Source organism: Belonocnema kinseyi, chromosome 2, assembly GCF_010883055.1.
Source record: "Belonocnema kinseyi isolate 2016_QV_RU_SX_M_011 chromosome 2, B_treatae_v1, whole genome shotgun sequence".
Taxonomy (NCBI): Eukaryota; Metazoa; Arthropoda; class Insecta; order Hymenoptera; family Cynipidae; genus Belonocnema; species Belonocnema kinseyi.
Window position 1 is genome coordinate 2,213,751 of NC_046658.1, and position 22,279 is coordinate 2,236,029.

At 35.7% G+C, this 22,279-nt stretch overlaps 1 protein-coding gene across 3 annotated transcripts in view; it reads right to left on the reverse strand.

Annotated features, from left to right (window-relative positions):
- Positions 1–11,979: 11,979 nt before the first annotated feature.
- Positions 11,980–22,279, reverse strand: part of LOC117167431 — a 47,642-nt gene continuing 37,342 nt past the window's right edge. For 2 of the 3 annotated variants that reach the window (XM_033352355.1, XM_033352356.1), the window contains 2 exons: positions 21,716–21,993; positions 11,980–12,910 (listed from right to left, as the gene is read on the reverse strand). In XM_033352355.1, coding sequence (XP_033208246.1) covers positions 12,620–12,910; positions 21,716–21,993 — 569 coding nt within the window. In that variant the 3' untranslated portion in view covers positions 11,980–12,619. The remainder of the gene's footprint in view (positions 12,911–21,715; positions 21,994–22,279) is intronic. The other variant, XM_033352357.1, reaches the window with a different exon arrangement.

The window sequence follows — 22,279 nt, forward strand, 5'->3', positions numbered from 1 at the left end:
AGAGGAGTGATATTAAGGTTAATGCCGTAAGAGTGACAGAGATGGTAATAAAGCACTCTTAGTGCCGCATTGTGCCTTTGAATGTAGGTCGTTCCCGCGTGAAATATATACATGGGTTCTATTTAGGATCCTGTGTTCTCTTTCGTCTTTTCTGTCCTTTTTCCAAAAATTTGATTTTTAATCTTATTTTATACAATTAAAAGAAAATCTACTCGTCCTATCTAAAAGCGATTAATAATAAATTAATAGATTTTTTCACAAAAACATTTTAATCTGTTAATTTTAGTTTGTACGTAAGGTCAATCCAATTTATTAATTCTTTCGAAAGTTATCGTGCTAACAAACTAAAACTCGAAACGTGGACATTTGACAAAAACGAGGGGGGTCAATTTTACACAAATCTAATACCTTCTCTTGATGAGAGTGTGAAAATTAATTATTTTGTCATGAATATTTTTCTGTTAGTTCTTTTTATTGTTCGAATCATGAAAAATAGCATTAGGAACGTTTAAAAAAAAAGTAAATTTTTTGAAAACCCACACATTAGACGAAAAAGAAATTAAAAAACATAAGTTGTGATGAGAATGTGCCCACGCAGCGGGCATATTTTTCTAAGAAAAATCAAAAAGGTGTTCAAACAATCTTGTATGGCATTGGAAAAGAAACATTTTTCTTTTCTTGACTTTTTTTGATATCATGAGTTATTTGCCTTAAAATATTGATTTTCTTGTGTTTTTTGAAATTTTGTAAATGCTATAAGTGTGGTAAATTTTGGTTTTATAAAAAAAAGTCATTAGGATAAATTTTTCGTCTGTTTGAATAATTTCAATGTCCGTACAGAAAAATTTTGAATTTTGATAAAAAGTGGTCTCAAAAATTTTCAAAATACGTACACTTTTTGAATTTTCATCCAAAATGGCTGGCTAACGAACTTGACCTTTAATTTAGGAACTAAAAGAATATACCAAAGGCCAATCCAATTTGTCAACTCTTTCGAAAGTCATCGTACTAACAAACTAAAAATCTACAGACCGACACACAGACACACAGACAGACACATTCGTAAAAACCTGTTTTTCGGATTCAGGGGGCCACAAAACGTAGACATTTGACAAAAACGAGGGGGATGCAATTTTACACACGGGTTAAAATAGTACGACCCGCGAACTCGGTACACTTCAAAAAGAAATAGCGTTCCGGTTAAAGGCAGGTAAGTGGCACACCACAGATTGCACCCAGAGAATTTGGAAAACCTGGCTACATACATCTTTTAAACGTCTCTTGAACATTGTATGTTTATGGAATGCTACTTTGAGTGACTTAGGATGTTTTTCAGCCATTCTTATGAGGTTCTTTAACGTTTGTACCCACTGGGTGGTTACCGGGCACGAAGAAATCACGACAAGCTGGCGAAACCCTCGTGTGTCTTCGGGACACGAAGCGATCCAAGGATGAGAGGTTTCTGCATCCATCTCGCAAGTGCGTGAGCATATTTTTTGGCACGCTGGTATAGTTTTAAGGTTTCGGACCAGTGATAACTTCGCACCTCTGAGAGCCCTAATCACAAGGAAAAATACTTTAACCAAATACTTTGGGTATCGGAATAACCGCCAGTATCGGAATAACCGAGCTCGTGGGTCACACCCGTTTGAACCACGAACAACCCTCGAGGCTCTTTGATGATTAATTTTCCTAGTAGCAAGGGGGTCAAAGACGGCACTCATTTAACTTCTTTATTCGGGGAATGGGGTTGAACCCAAGCGCGACACCGGCCATGCCTTCCACCCGTGAGTCCTAGCGCCCAGCCGGAGAAAACTAACAGTACGAGTTCAAGGCTGGTAATTTACCTCTTAGCATTTTTGCGAACTCCACCTTGTCTTAGAGATCCTTTTTTTCTCAGTTTGTGGAGGGGCATAAGGCGATTTCCCCCTTTCCGGCGGTCCGTCGACAGCCTGCTGCCTCAAACCAGAGACCAACTGCCCGATGCCAGGCTCTTCCATCCTTCTGTTTCTTTCCACCGGGGCTTTGTGATATTAGCGTTGTGCCCGTTGATTCGTTCAGTGGGACGAACGAGGTCCAATCGGCCGCCTTTGCCCATGTGCGCCTCTGCAACAGTGTCCATTGCGCTGATTGGTTGCGTCTTGTAATAGTACACCCTAATTTGGATTTCCTTCGAGTGTAAGGTACTTTCCTTTGATACTTTAGTTAATAAAAACATTTCTTCTTACTCTATTTCTTAGACTAATTATTAACCTAATGTTTGATAAGATAATTTAAAGCAAATTATTTTAATTTTGGACTGGTAAATGAATGCAAGTATTCCGTTCGTTGCTAACACCAGTGTTAAGCGTATTTATTTCAAAATCTTATTGAGATGATGTATTTCGGTACAGATCTGTACCCTTATCAAATCGTAGTTGGATTTCTTAACAAAAGTTTGTTGAGCTGGAAAAACACGATATTTTACAAATATCATTGAGCACTATAGTTTTGTAAAGGCCACGCCATGATGTAGTGAAGAAATCAAACCTTCAAAGAGACTATATATTTACCTGGTTTTGGAAACTAAAGATATTTGAAAGTATTTTATAAATAACAGTGTTAAATATAAATACACATTGAAATAATATAGTTTTTACGAAGGGTTTTTTTGTAAATATGAATTGAAGTAACTCTATAACTACTAAAAGATTCTGAAAGTTTTTTGAAATGTATGACATTTCTGTAGATTATGTTAGTATTTGTGTTGAAAATAATTGTAGATCATTATAATAAGGTATTGTTTATAATCTCAGGAGTAAATCCTGGATTATTTTAAGTTGTTTAGTTACATTTTAAGAAAGTAATTAGAAACAGACAAGGGACTCGTATGGTTAAAATTATGTAACAGTATTTTGAGGTTATGTAATTAGTCATGTGATAAGTTATATGATAGGACATGTGATACTGTGTTACCGGGAATAAGACAATTTTTTACCTGCATTAAAGTCTTTTTTATTTAAAAAGGTGTGTACTTTTATTTCATTCCATTTTTTGTTAATTGAGTTTAAAATTAATTTCCAAGATATATTTGTATACATAGATACTGTCCACGAATGTTTAAACAATATAAAAAACCTGCAGAAATGTGGTGTAGAATTAGGCACTTGGTCTCAATAATTATCATTAATGGTATGAAAAAACAGGTACGACAAATAAATTGATACATAAGTTAAATTCAACTAATAATGCTCCACTCAGAGCCGTCTTTATTTAAAAGATAATTAATAACTAGTTAGCCCGTCTTGATTCACGAAAAGAAGAATCATGCTCTTCCGTGTTCGCTTGTGCGACGACGACTGATGTGTTGAACGAGACACTTACATACACAGTCAGCACGTTTGCTTGACGAAAAACAATAGACTGCAAATAGAATGATTCATATAGAAGAGAAAGTAATTACAAAATTAGAATATAAGAATTCATATTCATAAAAGGATAAGATTTGAAGCACTTTCATATGAATAGATTAAAAGACAATTAAATAAATATGTGATAGATAAAACATAATTCGGAATAAAAAACATGAAAAAATAGACAAATCAGTCAATTCCAAACAGATACAATATCAAGTGATACAATTGTATAATTATTAGGTATAATAATATTATCAATTTTCTTCTTAAATTCCTCAATATCTTTAATGTGGTATTCAATTTCGCCAACAGTTTTTTGTAAAGACTGAGCTAGACATTTAGAAATTTTATGTAGCGGTGAACCTGGGAAAGAAATGATAGGTCGTAAAGGTTAATTTGCTTTATGTAGTGTAGGTAAACCATAAAATCAAGGTGCATTACCATTTGTACTGTGATAGAAATTATATTGATTTTCATCAATGGTTTCATTATTTTTAAGTTTTGTTAGTAGTAGTGTGAGTTTAGCTTCAATTTTTTTAGTAGGATCGAAATTTAATTTTTCATATGATGTTTCATCATTTAAAAGTTGCAAGGCTTTAATAATATGATCTTTTTTATTCATTATAATGCTTTTATTACTTTTGTCCGCTATGCTTAGGATAATATCTTTATTGTTCCTAACAAAAATTTTATTTAAAAAAACTTTTTTTTTTTTTTTTTAAATCTATTGTACTAAATTTATAATCGTAAATCCAGTTTTGTGTCCAATATGAAATTTTATTTCTAATGTCATTTCGATTATCTACTGTATTATGCTTAATTGTATATTCAATATGAGTGATAATTTTTTCAATTGAAAAAATTTTTTTAACAAAATAATACCAAATTTTTCTCCTAGACTTATCATTTCTTTTACATCTTCAGGTATGTGTTTATCAGTCATGTTGATAACCCATTTATTTTGATTTGTAACTATTTTATATTTTTGTTGTGATCGGAGATTTTCCAATTTCAGTAGAGATTTATCAATTAAATTTAGTGCAAATTTATTGGTCTCATTAGTTGTCCAGTTTTGCAGATTAAAAAAAAATTGATTAGAAGTTTTTCTAATAATTTTTTCGTTAATTAAGATGGTCTGGAACATTATTAATCTCTATACATATATCTCTAATTTCCTGCTGCAGAATTTGTTTTACCTAATAAAAATATTGATTTTTCTACAGAGTCACATACCTTGTTGGAGAAGCATCTTATATTGAAATTTAAATTATTAATAATATGGTTAGGTAGTATATTGTAATCGTTACATCGAAAAAGAAATATTTTTTGGTTCTTGCGGTTTTCGGAGTAAAAGGAGAGCCTTTTCCATTCCTTTACAACACTAACAATGTAGAAATCGTAATAAATTTCATAAACATAAAACTTCGAAATGTCTAACCAAGTCTCTACAAAAAATTGTTGACAAAACTGAATACCACATTAAAGATAGTTGGGAATTTAAGAAAAAAATTGATAATATTATTATACCTAATAATTATGTAATGTATCACTTGATATTGTATCTATGTATACAAATATATCTTGGAAATTAATTTTAAACTCAATTAACAAAAAATGGAATGAAATGAAAGTACATACATTTTTAAATAAAAAAGACTTTCATGCAGTTGTCAGTATATGCCTAAAATCTTCTTATTGCAAATTCAATCATGTCTTTTATAAACAAATTTTTGTACTTCCTATGGGGTCGCCCATTTCTGCAGCAGCTGCAAACATAGTGATGGAAAGTTTTGAAAAAGAAAATTTGAATAACTTAAACTATAAAATTATTTTCTGCTACCGATATATAGACGACAAACTTATTTGCCTTTAAAAAAATCAAGGCGATGATATTCTTGAAAAATGTAACTCTATAAACGAAAAATTTAAATTCACTATTGAATTAGCAAAAGAAAATAAAATTAATTATTTAGATTTAATACTAGAAATAGTAAACAATGGAATTATAACAAACTGGTATAGAAAACCTGTATGGTCAGGACGCTCTCTCAACTTTGCTTCGCATCACCCAATGTGTAATAAAATTGGTGTCATTACAAAAACAATAAATACATATGTACTAACTATTGATCAAAAGAAAATTATAGTGATGCCATTTATTAATAGTTTTGATGAAATTCTTTTAAGAATTTTCACTAAAACAGGTAACGTACGAATTGATATTTCTGTTGAAAATACATTTAATAAAATTCTTTTTCCTAGCGTTAAAGATCTGACAGATAAATTACATAAAGTAAACACTATCTAGAGAATGCCATGCTTGAATTGGACAATCTTTAAGGCATTTATGGTTTAGAATTAGAGAACATGAAAGATCCATATTAAATGATAAAGATAGCACCGCTTTAGCGAATCATGCTACTCTATACTCTCACAACTTAACATTAATATTATTAACTTTAATATCAAATAAATACTTAGCCACAAACGGAATAATTGCATTATTAACCTAAGTCCACCCGTGACTTCTCCAGTCCCTCTGGGCTTCGGCGAGATCCCTGAAAGTTTCACACACTTTTAGCCTTTTATTAATTTACAATAAAAACTTCGTTACTATATATGTATATATACTTTTTCTTTAAAAGTAATTTTGGCTATTATAACTGTAACGTTACCTTTATCCGCTCTAAATATTAGGAATTCTGGATTGTCATTGATACCATTTTTTTGTTTCTTTAAATATCTGTTATAGTAGTTTCTGATTGAGATTCCAAATTATTTGTGATACTAGGTATTTTTAAGAAGTAAAAGTCAAATTACTTCTAAGATAACAAACGGTTCTCTAAAATTTTTAGTCTTCTGTTGGCAACTTTTAGCGTTTTGCAATATATTTATTCGAAAAATTTTCTGTAAAGTTTTCTGTTTGAAAAATAAGAAGTGAAGTTTGCTTTTCCGTAAATCTTTCAATTTTTAAATAGAAGTACGAATTAAACGTCCTCCTAAAAAAAATTAATTTCTTCTATAGTCTTTTATATGTGATGAATATCCAGTATTTGTAACTTAAGTGTTTTACATTTATGTGTTAAAGTAGTTTCAAATTTGTGAGATAAATAAACGATTATTTTTCGGCCTGCTGACTTTAAAAACCTTACTTGCTTAGATTTCCATTTTTTACAGAATTTTCTTACAACTAACTTTTGTTTTCATTAATGCAGAAAAATAATTGTGTTAAAAACAATAATTCAAGCAGGGCCATAATGGCAAAGTTACCGAAAATTACAGCATGATTCTATTGCATGTAAATATATGTTGCTAAGATTATCATTATCATATGTAAAATTCACAGCATTCTCATTTTTTTGCAATATGGATCATTATGAGGATATTTCTATCGTGATAATTAATTTCTTGGCTACAAATTTTAACATTTTTTTATCATAGTTAAATTGATGATAATATTCTGTACAGTGTTTACAGAGTGCTGTAGACGGTTTTAAGCGTTTTTGTTGCTTTATGTTTAGAATCTACGATTGGATCATTAGCAGGGCTCAAAAATGTCCTTAGTTAGTTCACATAACGTTTCATAATCATACAATGTTCCAGAAACGTTGTAAAGACATATTTCGAACATAAAACGTTTTTAGAACATTATTTAGTCTGACTTGGAACAGTTTTTAACAATGTCAAATACCGAATTTTTCCTCGTACGTCGAAGAAATGTTTTTAGGACGTTCTAATTACGTTCCTTAATTTCGTGCCCACTGGGTATATCGTAAATGGAATGAAACACGCGTAAACAGACAACAGGTCTCTAATTCAACTCCAAAATATTTTATATAAGTTGTAACAAGACAAAATTTTTAATCAATTTATTTTATTTATTATTTTATTTTTGAGGCGGTATCTGTTCTCTCGGCACGTGGCACATTACTCCAAAGGCACATTCAGGATTATTTCAGGAATATAGGATTAACTCGTACGATATTCTTGTTTATTATTTATGACCTTGCCTCATCGATATTCTCAACGGGGGACAACGAGGGATTTTAGAACTCTGTAAAGCCTTCAGAGAACTGGCATATACTCGCTGCTGCCACTCCACGTTAAGAATCGAGATTTGAATTTGAATCTGGTTCCCGCCTTTCCGTTTGCTTTCTCCAATGTTCCCGGAACCTGAATGGAAATCTGACATGTCTCCAGAGCCAGGGATGACTCCGGATCATTTTCTCTAGGCTTTGGGAACGAACTTGGTAGTCAGGAGCTAACTTACGGCCCTCAACACTTAAAACACTGAACTGAGAGCCCAGCCTACTTCCAGACTTCCGCAATGAGGATGAGAAGCAGGTCTGAATGTCCTAGACTTGTTGCCGTATGATTTGTCAATGTGGACACTGACGCTCCAGAGAGGACGAGAGCTTCTTCATTTACCTGAAATGTTACGGATCTGCCCTGTAGATACTTTTTTCTATTAGTTACAGAGCACATATTAAGCCTTTCCTGCATCCTTCTCTGAAACATGCACCACGAGCGGAAAGAGCGAGTCGAGATTCGAACCAACAAATCCCAGGACAGCGTCGCGCACGCAGCCACGTTATCTTTCGTTCAGCAGCCACGAGTCGGGAAGCATTTGCGCTTGCTACCTCCTTAAACCGGTGTGAAATGTGCTAGAAACTTACTAGGACTAATTATGAAGCTCTTGAAAATGCGATCTCGTCATCGTAGCTATTGCTTTAACGAAGACAATATGGCCGCTTTTAATATTAATTATAATTACAATGTAACCTTATTTGACGAATTTTAACGCTTTATTTTCTCTAGCTATCGGAGACTTTACCTCGTGTAAGAATTTTGTTTTCAAATATTTGTAGGTCATGTAGAAAAACAAGCTCACGTATTGAAAATTAGGAATTATTAGGAAATTATTTCCCTTGGAAACTTGCTGACGAATAGAAAAACAATGTAAAATAAATGTCATCATTATTTCAGCTTGCTGTTTTTTTATTCATAAATAAGATTTAGGTTAATACTGACTTAAGTTCTATGCTGGTTTAATTCTTTTTCCGACTGATCTACCCCTTCTAGAATCACTCGCCAGAAGCCTTAATTTAGCCAGGGCCCAGAAACCCCGCCCACGTCTCCTTGGGGTAATTATTGCGTAATTTAGTTGGCGCATGCGTGCCTGGCGCACGACAGACTTTTTAGCTTTGGTTTCCGTTTAGGGTTTTCGCGATTTTAGATGTGGGACGTGAGGAGGGCAAAAATAAGTAAGCGGTAAGTTTATCGTTACAAATTTACGCAACAACGTGAGGATTTCGGGAACGAAAATAAACAATAGAGTTCAAGGTCAAAACAGCTCTGACTGAAGAGAGCAAAATTCGTCTTTTTCATCGAATATAATTTCTATATAAATTTATGTGCAAAGTTATTTACTGATTTGTCGATATATTGTCTTGACACCAATTCAATAATTACACTGACTGATTATTTTATGACATCATGATATATATTTTTTATTGATGAAAATCATCACATGAATTATTTTGTTGATCTATTTACATTGATTTTTGGTGATTTATGTGTTATTAAATATGGAACGTCCATCACCACTCCGCGAGCGCACAGCACCGGTACCCACGTAACACATGCGTTCACGACAGGAAGCATCCCTTCGCCGGTCGAGTCGCCAGTCAATGCAACGAGCTTGCGCGCCACCTCCGACTCCCTCCCCAACCGTTCCGGCATAGTGCCATACTCTGACAGCAGTCCACCCCACATGCCCGCTATCACCCACAGGACGACTATGCCTTGTCGGAAAATCACATTTGGGATGCCACATATAATAACAGCGGCAATGAACACGAGTTTGTAACCGCTCAGAACTTTCGAACGAAAAGCGCTTACACCGATCACAGCATACCTCAGGAGAGTTACCTTTACCATGACACTGCTTTACGGGGTAATCAACAACCACGTGTAAGCTTCGGCGAACCACGAGCGTACCCCCAAGACTTTTTGTGGTTTTTTTGTGGGATAATTCAAAAAAGTTTTAATTTAGTAAAATTTGATTAATTTTCATAGCGCTTAGGAAATAGTATCGATTTTTTCAGTGTTAGATACCCCGGCTTTTTTCCTAGTATAAGAAATATTTTGCCTTCAAAATCTGGGAAATGATAGCGAAGATGCCAACGGACGTCCCGCACATTTTTTTTGTGTTTTTTTATCAACAAATTTTTGATATTGCTAACAACGTGCATGTATATTTTTAGATTATGTGTGTTACAATTCACCCGAGCGTTACTTCCAAACTACACAATATTTTTGTACGAAAACCTTTGGTCTTACAAATAAACATAGTAACTAATCTCCCGGAACTAACCTTGTTTGCAGGCAATCAAAAAAGTTTATTTCATAAATAATTTCCAGATTATCGGAAAGGCAGAGATAAAAAATGACGTAACCTGAAAATAATGCATATGCATAACATTTTTATTTCACACAATACATTTTTTTGTTATTATCCCTCAAAAAAGAGTCCTGGGAAGTCCGTTATGATATTTTATAGCATCTATGAATTCAGTTTTTAAACATATTCATTTTTGTGGAAAAAAGCCGAGGACACTGTAAGTATCACATGCCTTTAATGAGAATTGATGAATGTCGCAGTTTAGTACCGATTTCGGACCAGGGTCTGCTGCTCTTCGAATTACGGCAAGAAATACAGTCGCACCCAAGATCTGGACCATTTATGACCTTGCTTCATCAATATTCTCAACGGGGGACAACGAGGGATTTCAGAACTCTGTAGGGCCTTCAGAGAACTGGGATCTACTTTTACTTTTTTACTAAATTAGGAATCGAGATTTGAATTTGAATCTGGTTCCCGCTTTTCCGTTTGCTGGCCCTCGACGCTTGAAGCACTGGACTGAGAGCCCAACCTACTTCAAGACTCCCGTGATGAGAATGAGAAGCAGGTCTGATTGTCCCAGACTTGTTGCCGCATGTTTTGCCAATGCGGACACTCTCGCTCCAGAGAGGACGAGAGCTTCCTCATTCACCGGAAATACTACGGATCTGCCCTGTAGATATTTTTTTCTGTTAGTTACAGAGCAGTCATTAAGCCGCCCCTGCATCCTTCTCTAAAACAGGCATCATTAGCGGAGAGAGCGAGTCGTGATTTGAAACAACCAATCCCAGGACAGCGCGGAGCAAGCAGCCAATCAGTGCCGTGTCGGGAAACTCGCCGAAAAGAGACGAGACCGCGAACTTGGCGACCAACTAATCTTGATTGCTTTCGCTCTATGCTCTTTTTTTCTCGTTGCTAAAAGCCGGTGTGAAATGCGCTAAAAACTTACTAGTACTAATTATTAAGCTCTCAAAAAATTTTTAAGCCCGGACGGACCCGGTCTCATCTCTGTTTTCTCGCACTAAAAGTTTGTTATTACATTTTTGCTGTTTGAGTCTTGATCTCATCATCGCAGCTATTGCTTTCACGAAGCCAATATGGCCTTTTTTAATATTAACTTTAATCACAATGCAAGCTTATTAGCCGAATTTTAACGCTTTTGTTTCTCTAGCTATCGGACACTTAACATCGTGTAAAAATTTCGTTTTCAGGTATTTGTAGGTTATGTAGAAAACCAAGCTGACGTATTGAAAATTATGAATTAAAATCGCCTTTGGAGAATCGGCTGTTCGATCGAGCACTTATTAATTTTCTATACTTAGCTATCGCGTAAATTCTCGGGAGATTATTCCCCTTGTAAACTTGCTGACGAATAGGAAAACCATGTAAATTAAATTTCATCATTATTTCAATATTATTCCTACTTACTGTTTTTTCAACCCACGAGTAAGATGTAGGTAATACTATATTAAATTCTATGCTGGTTTAATTCTGTATCCGACTGATCCACTACCTCTACCATCACTCGTCAGAGGGCTTAATCTAGCCTGGGCCCCTAAACCCCGCCCACGTCCCCTTGAGGTAACTATTGCGTAGCCTGTTGGTGCATACGCGCCTCGAGCCCAATAAACTTGTTGAGCTTTCGTTTCCGTTTAGGCTTTTCGAAATTTTAGATGTGGGATGTAGGGAGGACAAAAATAAGTAAACGGTAAGTTTATTGTTACAAAGTATATAAGTTATAATTATAAAATATGCATAAGGAGATAATTCATCAATTAAAAAAAAGTGTACATAATTTGAATAAAAATTTAAAAAGAGAGTCAGGTTGGTGACGGTCAACTAGTGTAAATAACACGGCCCACCCGGTACGTGACGAATACAATAGGACCATTCTGTGATCGTCTCATTACTCTTAAAATGACCCACATCTCTCTATCTCTTGAAACGAAATCATTCAAATCGTGCCTGCAGATAGCCTGAAACGGGCCAGGCTATTTCGCCTGGGAATATTTTGAGATTTTCTATGGGTAGGTTAAAATTATTCTTAGCTGGCCTAAACAGTGGAATCTTACATCACAGGTGTGAGGGATTTTCGTTGATTATTAGATATACATTAATTTAACATCCAAACTTCCTGCATAGCAACAGTGCAAACTGCACATTCCCTGCAACATTTCTTAGCCTTCAACATTTTTTAATCAGCATTTTGTAATCACTTAAACCACGCCCGGTCTTATTTCCACAGTGACTACGCAAAGTCCGAATGCGGTTTCAGCAAATAACCCTACGCAATTCTACATTCAGTTAGGCGTTGAGGCTGATCATACTATTTCACAATACTATGGTGAAATGATTTATATCATTTTACAAAACAAATTCTAGTAGGTAAGACGATCGCACCCTACTCGTTTTTCGAGGTACTGCCATACGAAAATCGTAACCATTTTCTCTCGGTTGATCTAATGCAAAAATTCTCAGCCACCTATGCAAGGAAAACCAACCAAACAGGCCTTTCGGCGGACCATATTTGGATTACCTAAGAGCTAATTTGAATACAAAATACACCTATTTTTATTAAGCATATTTTATTAATGTTCCCATTTCATAGCGAATATAATTTTCTTCATAGCAATTAAATAATTAGCACGTAATTGATTATAAAAAGATAACCTAAATACTTTTTGATATCGATTAAAGAATAATATCTGAATCTTTTTTATGCATTTCATACTGGGAGAACATTGAATAACGCAAAAATATGCAGTAACCACTATACGAAAATACTATTCACAGAAAAACTTCAAACGAAAAAATTAGTGATTTAAAGTTGTTTTTTAAGATATTCGTCAAACAAATATACAGAAAGAGATGAATCTCTGTCAGCTAAAAGGCTTTTAAGGTCATTTGTATGTCCTGCTAACTTTCGAATAGTTTCTGCCTGTGACTCCATGAATTTTTCCTCCAAATAATGTGCTACTGAAGCGTCCTGCTTCGGATGGTTTTGCGTTTGTGCGTGAAGTCGTAGGGCCTCTTCAGCCAATTGTTTTTCAGTATCCAACGCCTTTGCTAGACTGTTCAGTTCATTCAATTCTAGAACTCGGGAATCTTTCGCCTAAAGTAAAAGGAAAACAGTTTTTTAATAAGGTGATCCATGCCAAGACAAGGTAGAAATAATTATTTGGCTAAGAGTATGAGTTAACTCAAGTTGGATTTATTTATGTGTACGGAACTTTCTCCATATACATTTGCTCTTTGGTTTTTCACGAGCAAAGAAAGAAAACTCATAAAATATCCGAGGTCTTGGAAGATCCTGTAGTCGATGAAATTTTTCAAGAGCTACTATTGGGCTGATCAAATTAATATTTTTAGTGAAAATATTTATTTTCTGAAACGGAGAAATATAACGATAGCTGCCGCCAAAAGTAGAACGGCAAAACGCTTTTGCAAATGTATTTTTCTTCATACTTTGGCCGAAAGTACGTATCTTTAGCATCAATTTAAAGGCAGAAAGCTTAAGATTTTTGCATTAAAAAAATGACACGCACGCTCTCTGTAATAGCGCGAGCAAAAAATTCTATTCTGCAAACCGATTCATGTTTGCTAGCCAGCTAACAGTGGTCACTCTTGTTTTTACGTATAATCAGTGCTTCCAACATGAGCGCCTTACGCTACTGCGCGTGCGATACATACAGCGCTTCATTGGCGGCCGTTTGCACGTTTATTTTGAAATGTTAAAAAATAAAATTTTGTCTTCATAATTAGTCATTTAAAATAAGTATATTTTAATGTACTAAAGTTCGCGTCTAGTTTTTAATATATTCTGAGCATTGGGTTAGAAAATAAAAGGAATATTCACTAAATAAAAAACTATATTTTACTGAATACTGTTATTTACCGAACAATCGTTTTATTTTTTAACCAAATGCTCAGAATAAATTGAAAACGATCGGCGTACGACTTTATATATTAAAATACAATGATTTTTAATTATTCATAAAAAATAGTATTTTAAAAATTTCCAAATAAACGCGGCAACGGCAGCCAATGAAGCGTCTTATTTATTGCATGCACAGTAGCGCAAAGTGTACTTGTTGGGAGCACTCCGTATATCTCCACAGCTGCTTGCTTGGAATTGATCAGTGTTTTTATGTGTCAGTGAATATACGTCAAAAATTGATACCAACAAATTAAAAAATTGAGGCCTGCCTCCGACCAGCAGCACTCGCTCCGCTCGTGCCTGCAAATGCCGCGACAGGCATCAAAAACATGCATCGCAATATTTGCAACCCAGAAAAGTCAGTGAGGGAAAGAGGGTAAGAGAGAGAGAGAGAGAGAGAAAGAGACTGATAGGCAGAGGGAGAGAGAGAGAGGGAGAGAGAGAAACATAAAAGAATCTAAAGCTTAGTGAGTATCTTAAATTGCACGTCCACTGGGAATTTCGAAACCAGAAAAACAATTTTATGATGAAAAAAAGTATTAAATGTTTTATTGATTACAGCTGAAATATAAGGAGACCTCCCATAAAGCTTCTCTGATTTCAAGGTTATGCATGAGAAAATAAATTTTCAAACGATTCTCACCCTTCGGCAGTTAGCTTCTGCTATTGTTACATTTTTGTGTTTCGGAAAATGAATATTTGCACTCAAAATATTTATTTCCTCAGCACGAGGGTAAGTCTTCAGAAATGTTATCGACGCCAGGATGATGCAAGATGCCGGATACTTGGCAAGTTTTTTTTCTTTTCTTCTAAAAAGCCTAAGTGTGCAAATATATTAAGACAGTGTTGTACAACCGAAAAAATTCTAAGTCGAATTACCCAATACCCTTAAGCGACAGATTAAAGATTTCCTAAGGAAGATAATAACAAAGGCCACTGTTGCCCTAAAATCGGTAAGTAAAAAAATTTCTTTAAGTAATACTTTGAGCTTTAAACTGTCCGAAAATAATCGTAATTTTTCTTCAATAACCTGCGAAATATTCGAAAACATCGAAAGTATTTGCAGATGCCGGTTCCATAAAAAAATTGAATACATAGATTCTAGCTAGAAAAATTGGTCATGTATGAGGTGCCTCTAATCTTACCCTTTAGGAAGTTGTGGATGATGAATCTGGTAACAGAATTGCAAAATTAAATATGGCATAACAAATTTGAGGAACTATAAAACAATAATACTCTAAGCGTATCATCATCTTAAAATTGTATTGCTTTTTTTAGTTCTTATTAAACACGCAAAGAATATATTTTCTCAAAAAAAGAAACTGTTCAAAATTTTTTAATGGTTTTGACTTTGACAGTATAATTGAAACAGAAAAGTTGAATTATTACTAAAAAGGTTAGAGCTGCATTTATTTTTATATACAATATTTAATAAATAGTACTGTATGTATTTGGGAGCATGATGCTACCTGATGCAACTGACGCGCTGTGAGTACAACTCTCATGCCGTTCGTCAGGCTAGACTAAGCACCGCCTCTCTCTTAGTTACACGGTCCCAGCATCACAAAAGAAGCCGCGCGCATCAATTCTACGAATATTGTAAGCTGAGAGTTCTTATATAGAATCCATTTCGAAGATTACATTTTTCCTACGTTTGCTATTTTTTATTTGATTTGAATTTATGTTTGTTTAAACGTGTTCATTGCGATATACTCAATGCCCTTTACTCAGAAAAATACACATTAATTTTGTAGGTTAATATAAATTAATTTTTTCCCGATAAATGGTTCTCAATCAGTCATTTGTTCGTTTACCTTATTATCACCTGGAAAACTTATGATTTCAGTGTGTTCAAACTTTTTTTGTTTTGTTAATTGCTCATAGAAATTCTCTCACTGCTATAAAAACTGCATGAATACAAGCTAATAGATGCGATAATATTTGATAACCAGCTTGTTCGTTTCATCTAAAGATTCTATCTGAAATTTTCTTTTATCTCTGGTGTTTTGAAAATACATTTGTCTACTTGTAGAAACTCTTGCTGCAACATTTGATATAATAATATTTATTTCTTAAATAAGATAATAGCAAGCTAGGATATATCGTCACTATTTCAGGAACTAATATTGTGAATATTAAACTGTAAACCTATTTTGCAACTTATGTTATTTAAACCACTAGTTTTTGCAACCACGGTCTTAACATCTAATTTTATGATCTTCACTATTTTTTAGCATCAATTTACTGTCGCAAATATTTGTCTTTCACACTCTAAAAAGAAATTATGAATTTTGGAGTATATTTATAATTGATATGGAAAAATTATTTCTTCGTAAAGATGTGCAAATTAACATTTTCTCTATTAATACTGTATCTTCGATTGGCAACAAACTATTGCAAAATAAATGTCTAAAATCAATTCATCATGTTTTGTTCGCTTACTCCTCAGTTTATTTATCCCAGCCTATCCCTCGTCCATCCACTATCCCCCTGCCTACTTTTATAAATTGTTTATCCAGAACTACATCTTTCTCTGTTTTCTATCTAGCTACACCTGTTTCTATCTCTATCTTCCTCTATTTTCTTGTGAGTATGCCCATTTATCTGGTTCTATCTCATTTTCAGTCCAGACTTACGTCTATCTCTTTCAAATACCTTTTCCCCATACCAGCATACCTCTCGCATATTCCCGTCGATCTTCGTCAACCTCTTTTCCAGTATAGTTCTAATACTATCCCTTTGAATCCCCACTTTTATATCCTTAGCCTACTACTGTCTATCCTTTACTACCCATTTGTCATCCGAGATTCATACCTGTTTCTTTAAATTCTAATCTCTGAAAATTCACTACTTCTCAGTGGAATATAATTCAAGATCAGTTAAATATTTTATCTCAGTTGTACCTTTGCTATCGCACATTTATTTTTACATCGGAGGGCATTCTTAATCGATGTTGCGACCTGAATGCGACTTTTGTGGAACGTCCAGGTATGAATAGGTCTCTTCAGCGTCAAGGTGCCGTATAACACTTCTGTCGGCGATATCAGGATCTTCGGGTATACCATTAAGTTTTCCTCGCTTCAAATAAACCATGGCACATTTTCCAACCCAAATTCCGTTCCAAACTCCTGAGAGTTTTCCTCAGCAGTCACTAGAGCTAGGTGTAGTTGCCTTTTGATTTTAGCATTGATTTCAAGATCATCCATGTAAAATACATGAGTTATCTCATGCTTTCAATTTTCAAGATTGTCCCAAAACTAACCTTTGGAATAGGAAAGTGCGACACATAGTGACAATAGTGTGAAGTAAAAGAGGATTGTGGCTCATGATGTAACTTTTAAAGACGCCTCTCTAAAGGCGAAGTTGTTAGTTGTCACACAATGTTTTCGAGATGAGATAGTAAATCTGGTTTTCCCAAGCGGCTTCAATGTCTCTATGCACCTCACGATGTGCGGAAGAACCTTTGGGCATTCCAATGGACTATGGGAGGTTAAATAGAAAGCTTTTCGGTAATAAATCCAGGCCATCGATAAGTAGCGCTGGTAGGATGCAGGATCTTTTTAGACACATCTATCGATAAGCAGATTCTTCCGACATCCTGCTACGCCTTATTTTCAGCCGCGTTCTTTGCATATTTTTTGCAATATAGATCCGATTTCCCAAACAATCCTATCATTTAGGATAGCTGTGGAGATCTTATGACGTGTGTTTAGACAAGTGATTGATTCTTCGGATCAGCTAAGTTGGCCGTCTTTGGCAGGAGCACTGTACGCCCCTCTACCTACTGCCCCAGGAAAAGGCTTTTCTAATTTTCACCAGAAGGTTTTGATAACATCTGGTCCCCGAGCGAAATAGTTCTTCATGCCACTTAATACTTTTTTCACCCCCTTATTAGTGATGGGAAAACATTCTCCTTCAGGTAATAAGAGGGCATTGCACAGGACCTTGAGGTTATTTATGTTCTTTGAGTCTTCTTTTAGTGGATGCTGGACTTCATAGACTTTTTTAAAAAATGCTTCGACCTCCTCTGGTTTACACGGACGGTTGACAGTAACTGGAGTGTTCCCTCCGAACGTAAGCAATCAGGGACGTATGAACCGTTTCCGCTCGATTTGACTGCGTGGTAATAAATATTTAGGAAATTATAGATTTAATGCTTTCACGATGATTCATTTTGATAACCAGAGATATTTCGGGTTTCACTCGTGTAAAAGACTACGAATGTTGCCGAAGTTTCGTGAACATTGCAGTTTACTTCTTCAGGGCTGATCTGAAACTGAGGTATCAGGTTATGATGTTTTTACATATACTCTCTACGATGCTTGTGATTGGCCAGAGCTTCTCACCGTGAGAATGGTCGAACCTGATTGTCCAATCAAGTCTCTTTATTTTGAAAAATCCGGGAGGACAGAAGGCCAAATCGGATTGGTAGTATATCCATTGTCCCCATTAATGTTATTAGGGTGTTTCTTAGACGTATTAGTTTACAAAAAATCTGATAACACATTAGGCCTTGAAGTTTACACAAAAACTACGCATAAAAATAGATACCTACATGCCTCCTGCCACTATCACCCATCTCAAAAACAATCGAAACAGGACATAACATTTTTTTGACAGAACAGTCATTGCAAAAACACACAACATCTTTCCAAGAAAACATAGAGAAGCAATCGAAATCTTGAAACACCCTAATAACATCAATAGGGACAATGAATATAATACCAATCCGATTTGGCTTTCCGTCCTCCCGGACTTTTTAAAATGAAAAGACTTGGTTAACCAATCAGGTTCGCCTAGTCCCCACGGTGGGCGCTCTGGCTAATCACAAGCATCGTAGAGGTTATACATAAGAACAACAGAACCTGATACCTCAGTTTCAGGTCAGACCTGACGAAGTGAACGAACGTCGGCAAAATTCGTAGTTTTTTACACGAGTGAAACCCGAAATATCGCTTGTTATCATTTAGGAAATTGTTTTTCTAACACGGAGACAAGGCGAAACAACATATTTAATGGAAACGAGAAGGAAGGTTGCTGTTAAACGTTAAAATAAATGTGTTTCCCGCTTACGCACTTTAAACATTTGCGGGGCATTAAGCATCTCGTTTAAAAAGAGAGCTTTTTCTTGAATCATCGGTCCAGATACTCAATAGCTCAAATGGAAAGTATGCATTTTTTCCTATTACGCAGTTTTATAACAAGGCATACAAAGAAGATATTTAACATAAAATCACTTCCTTTCATAAATATTATATTAACTGCAACGAAAAACACAGTTTTTACTATTTTGAGTAAACACTTGACAGTTTCAGATTCAAAACACTCCAGTGGGACGCCGATGTCTGTAATAGATCGGGCATCTCTTTTTACTCTCCCTCTGTCTATACAATACTTTTCCGAGGCCGTTAACGTATAGCGCCTTACAACAACGATCTTGTTTCTCATGGCTGAGTGAGCATAGCATCCCCCCCACCCCGACGCTACTCTCACCCTAATCCCGGTGCAGCGAGAATTCTCGGAAGGGATATATCCAGGGCGTTATGTCTGTATTTAACTGTATTTGGTTTTGATTTCATCACCAAGCGGAGGAGGAGCCCTTGAACAAGCAAGTTACATGGCACGGCTGCATGCTCTATGGTGCAAAAAACTCAGAACTCTCGCAATTTCGCATGAACGACGGAGTAACTATGTCGAACAGCTCCGGAAAATGGGATATGTAAGCGGATCGCCTACTCTACGGCAGCCAAACCAAATCGGCAATAGAGGAATAGAGGCGGAAATAAGACCATTCGCAGATATGCATCCAATAAAGGTAGAGCGATGTTTGAGGACACGGAGAAACATCAACATGTAAGTTTCTCTCAAGCCCAAAGATATGACTGAATTGGTTGACGAGCTTCGTAGACATAAGCCAAAAAGAATAATGCATCAAGTCAGCACAGCACAAAGATAGGCTGGTAGTCCCGCATTCAGCATGCGATTAACTAAATAACAGCTAGCAGGAATTTCAACGTCAAGATTCAACAGTACGCACGCGAATTACGGATCCGTCATGACACACTCAGCAAGTCAAAGCTGCTGACCATCCGACAGCGTATTGTTGACAGAATGCGGGTACTATCTGAAGTTAGGAAAAGTCTAGAGCAGAGTAGAGATCTAAGATCCTTCAGTTACCGTCGACTATCCCCCCATACGACAGGATGTCGAAGCATTTTTGAGAGAAGTCTACGAACTCCAGCATCCAGAGTGGTTGTTAATAGGGTGCATAATGGTGCTGCCAAATATGGGCAAGTTAGCTATACCTAAGAATTACAGATCAATCACTTGTCTGAACACAATGTATAAGATCTTCACAGCTATCATAAATGACAGGATTGTTTGGAAAATCGGACCTGTATGGCGAAAGATATACAAACAATGCGGCTCAAAGAAAGGCGTAGCAGGATGCCAGGTGAACTTACTCATCGATAGATGTGTCTCCGAAGACGCCGCCTTCTACCAGCGCTACCTATCAGTGGCCTGGATTTATTACCGTAAAGCTTTCGATTCAACCTTTCATAGCGTATTTTAAAGCACAAAGGTTCATACGCACATCATGAGGAGTATAGTTGAGAGCTTGATGCTACTTTAAAAGACTAGATTTATTACCTGATCTGAAAAACATTGTGTCAACGAACAACGCGACCTTTCAGAAAGGTGTCTTTGAGGGCGAAATCACGAACCCTTTAAATACCTGGACGTGCCAGAGTGCCGCATTTAGGATTTGACATCTGTAAATAATACTTAAAATACAAATTTCTCATCTGACGGATTTGGTCTTCGGAACTCTCAGCGAAGAAAAAAGTATCTGCAACGAACATGCTTGCCCTACCAATAGTACAATATTTAATTGGAGTTATCCCATGAACGCAGGACGAGCTCAAATCCCTTGATATCAGGTCACGAAAGATTATGCACATGAACAAAAGCATGCACCATCGGTATTTTGTTCCCCGCCTTTATATTTCACGCCGTCTAGGTCGTCACGGAATACTGAATCTTGAATGTCTTCAAAACAGGATTATTCTGGGCACAGCAGATAGAGTTGCAAATGGAAGAGACCCTCTTCTTAAAATGGTCAGGAATCACGAAGAAGTGGGCAAAGGAGCGTTAGTGTACAAAGCAGCGGAGGAGGCTTCTCAAACACTTGGTGCTGAATTCAATATCAGGGGTGATTTTGATGGAACAACTCTTATTCATCTAGAATACTCACTTTTGAAGACAAGGATTAAGAAAGTACATGATAATAACTTTCGCGAACAGCTCCTATAAAAATAGATGCACGGCATCTTCCAAAACAATGTGATGGCTAAGTCGATGCTCCATGAGGTAATGTTTTCTTTTCTTAACTCACCCAGATTAAACGGTGTCATTTCTACTTTAGCATACCGTCGCCACATTTTACGTTACACGAGTTACGATATTTCCTATGAAAGCTGGAGAGCATGTCATGCACACTTGCCATTCTTACTGTATTAGCACTAATACCGTTCCCCTAAACGCTCTTTGAAAAATAGAGCCAATTGTCGAAAATAAGAAGTTTCACATACATTGGAAATTCATATTCTCTACAATTGTTTCTTATTCGCACTCGAGAACTAACATAGTTCTCCTTAAGTTTAAAAAACCAACCATGTTCTGAAAATCCCAGAGTGTCAGGAAAATGTTAAGACACTTGCGGTGATAATGCAGAAGACGGTCGTCGTTGGTCTTTCTTTTAGCAAGGACGCCTGGAGACGCGAGTTCTTTTTATTTTATATTAGGCTTTTTCAGCGAGAAAATGTCTTTAAACTCCGTGTTACAGTATTGCACTTCCTTTGCAAATCGCTTATATTGCATTTCCCTTAATGACTTTTGAACATATTTAAGGTTTGTATGCATATATAAATCCTTTGAACTTGAATGCCTGTGTAAAAATATATTAAAAATTCTACTTACATTTTTTTTTAAGTGTGGGAGCTGATTAAAATTCATTCTACCTCCCCGCTTTGTGATGAATTTGATAATATCAATTGCTTTCCCCCATGCGCTGTCCGATAACTGACGATATAATCCTTTAAAACCTTCTCGATTAGCTTCGTAATTTCCAAAATGTGTGGACATTAGCAAATATTCAAAACTAGATTCAACATGAGCATTTACATATGCCTGAAGTTCAGCTTGCATACCTTCGAAAGATCCGTACCTCGCATTGCAATTTTTCAATAATCTTCCATCTATAAGAATAAATGGAACATTAGCTATAAAAATAGAAAATGTAGTATTATTCAGGGTTAAAAAAGTTAATTCAAAATGTACAAAGGTACAATATTAAAAACATTCAAGCCATATATCATATATATATATATATGCGGGAAAAATGCAGAAGGAGGTTGTCCTTGGATCGCTCCGTGTTATTAGGGTCCACGAGGCTTTTGCTGGATCGTCGTATTGATTCCTTTACAGACATAACCACGTCTCACAACCGTGAGATAGGTGGTTACAGTCTGTAAAGGAATCAAT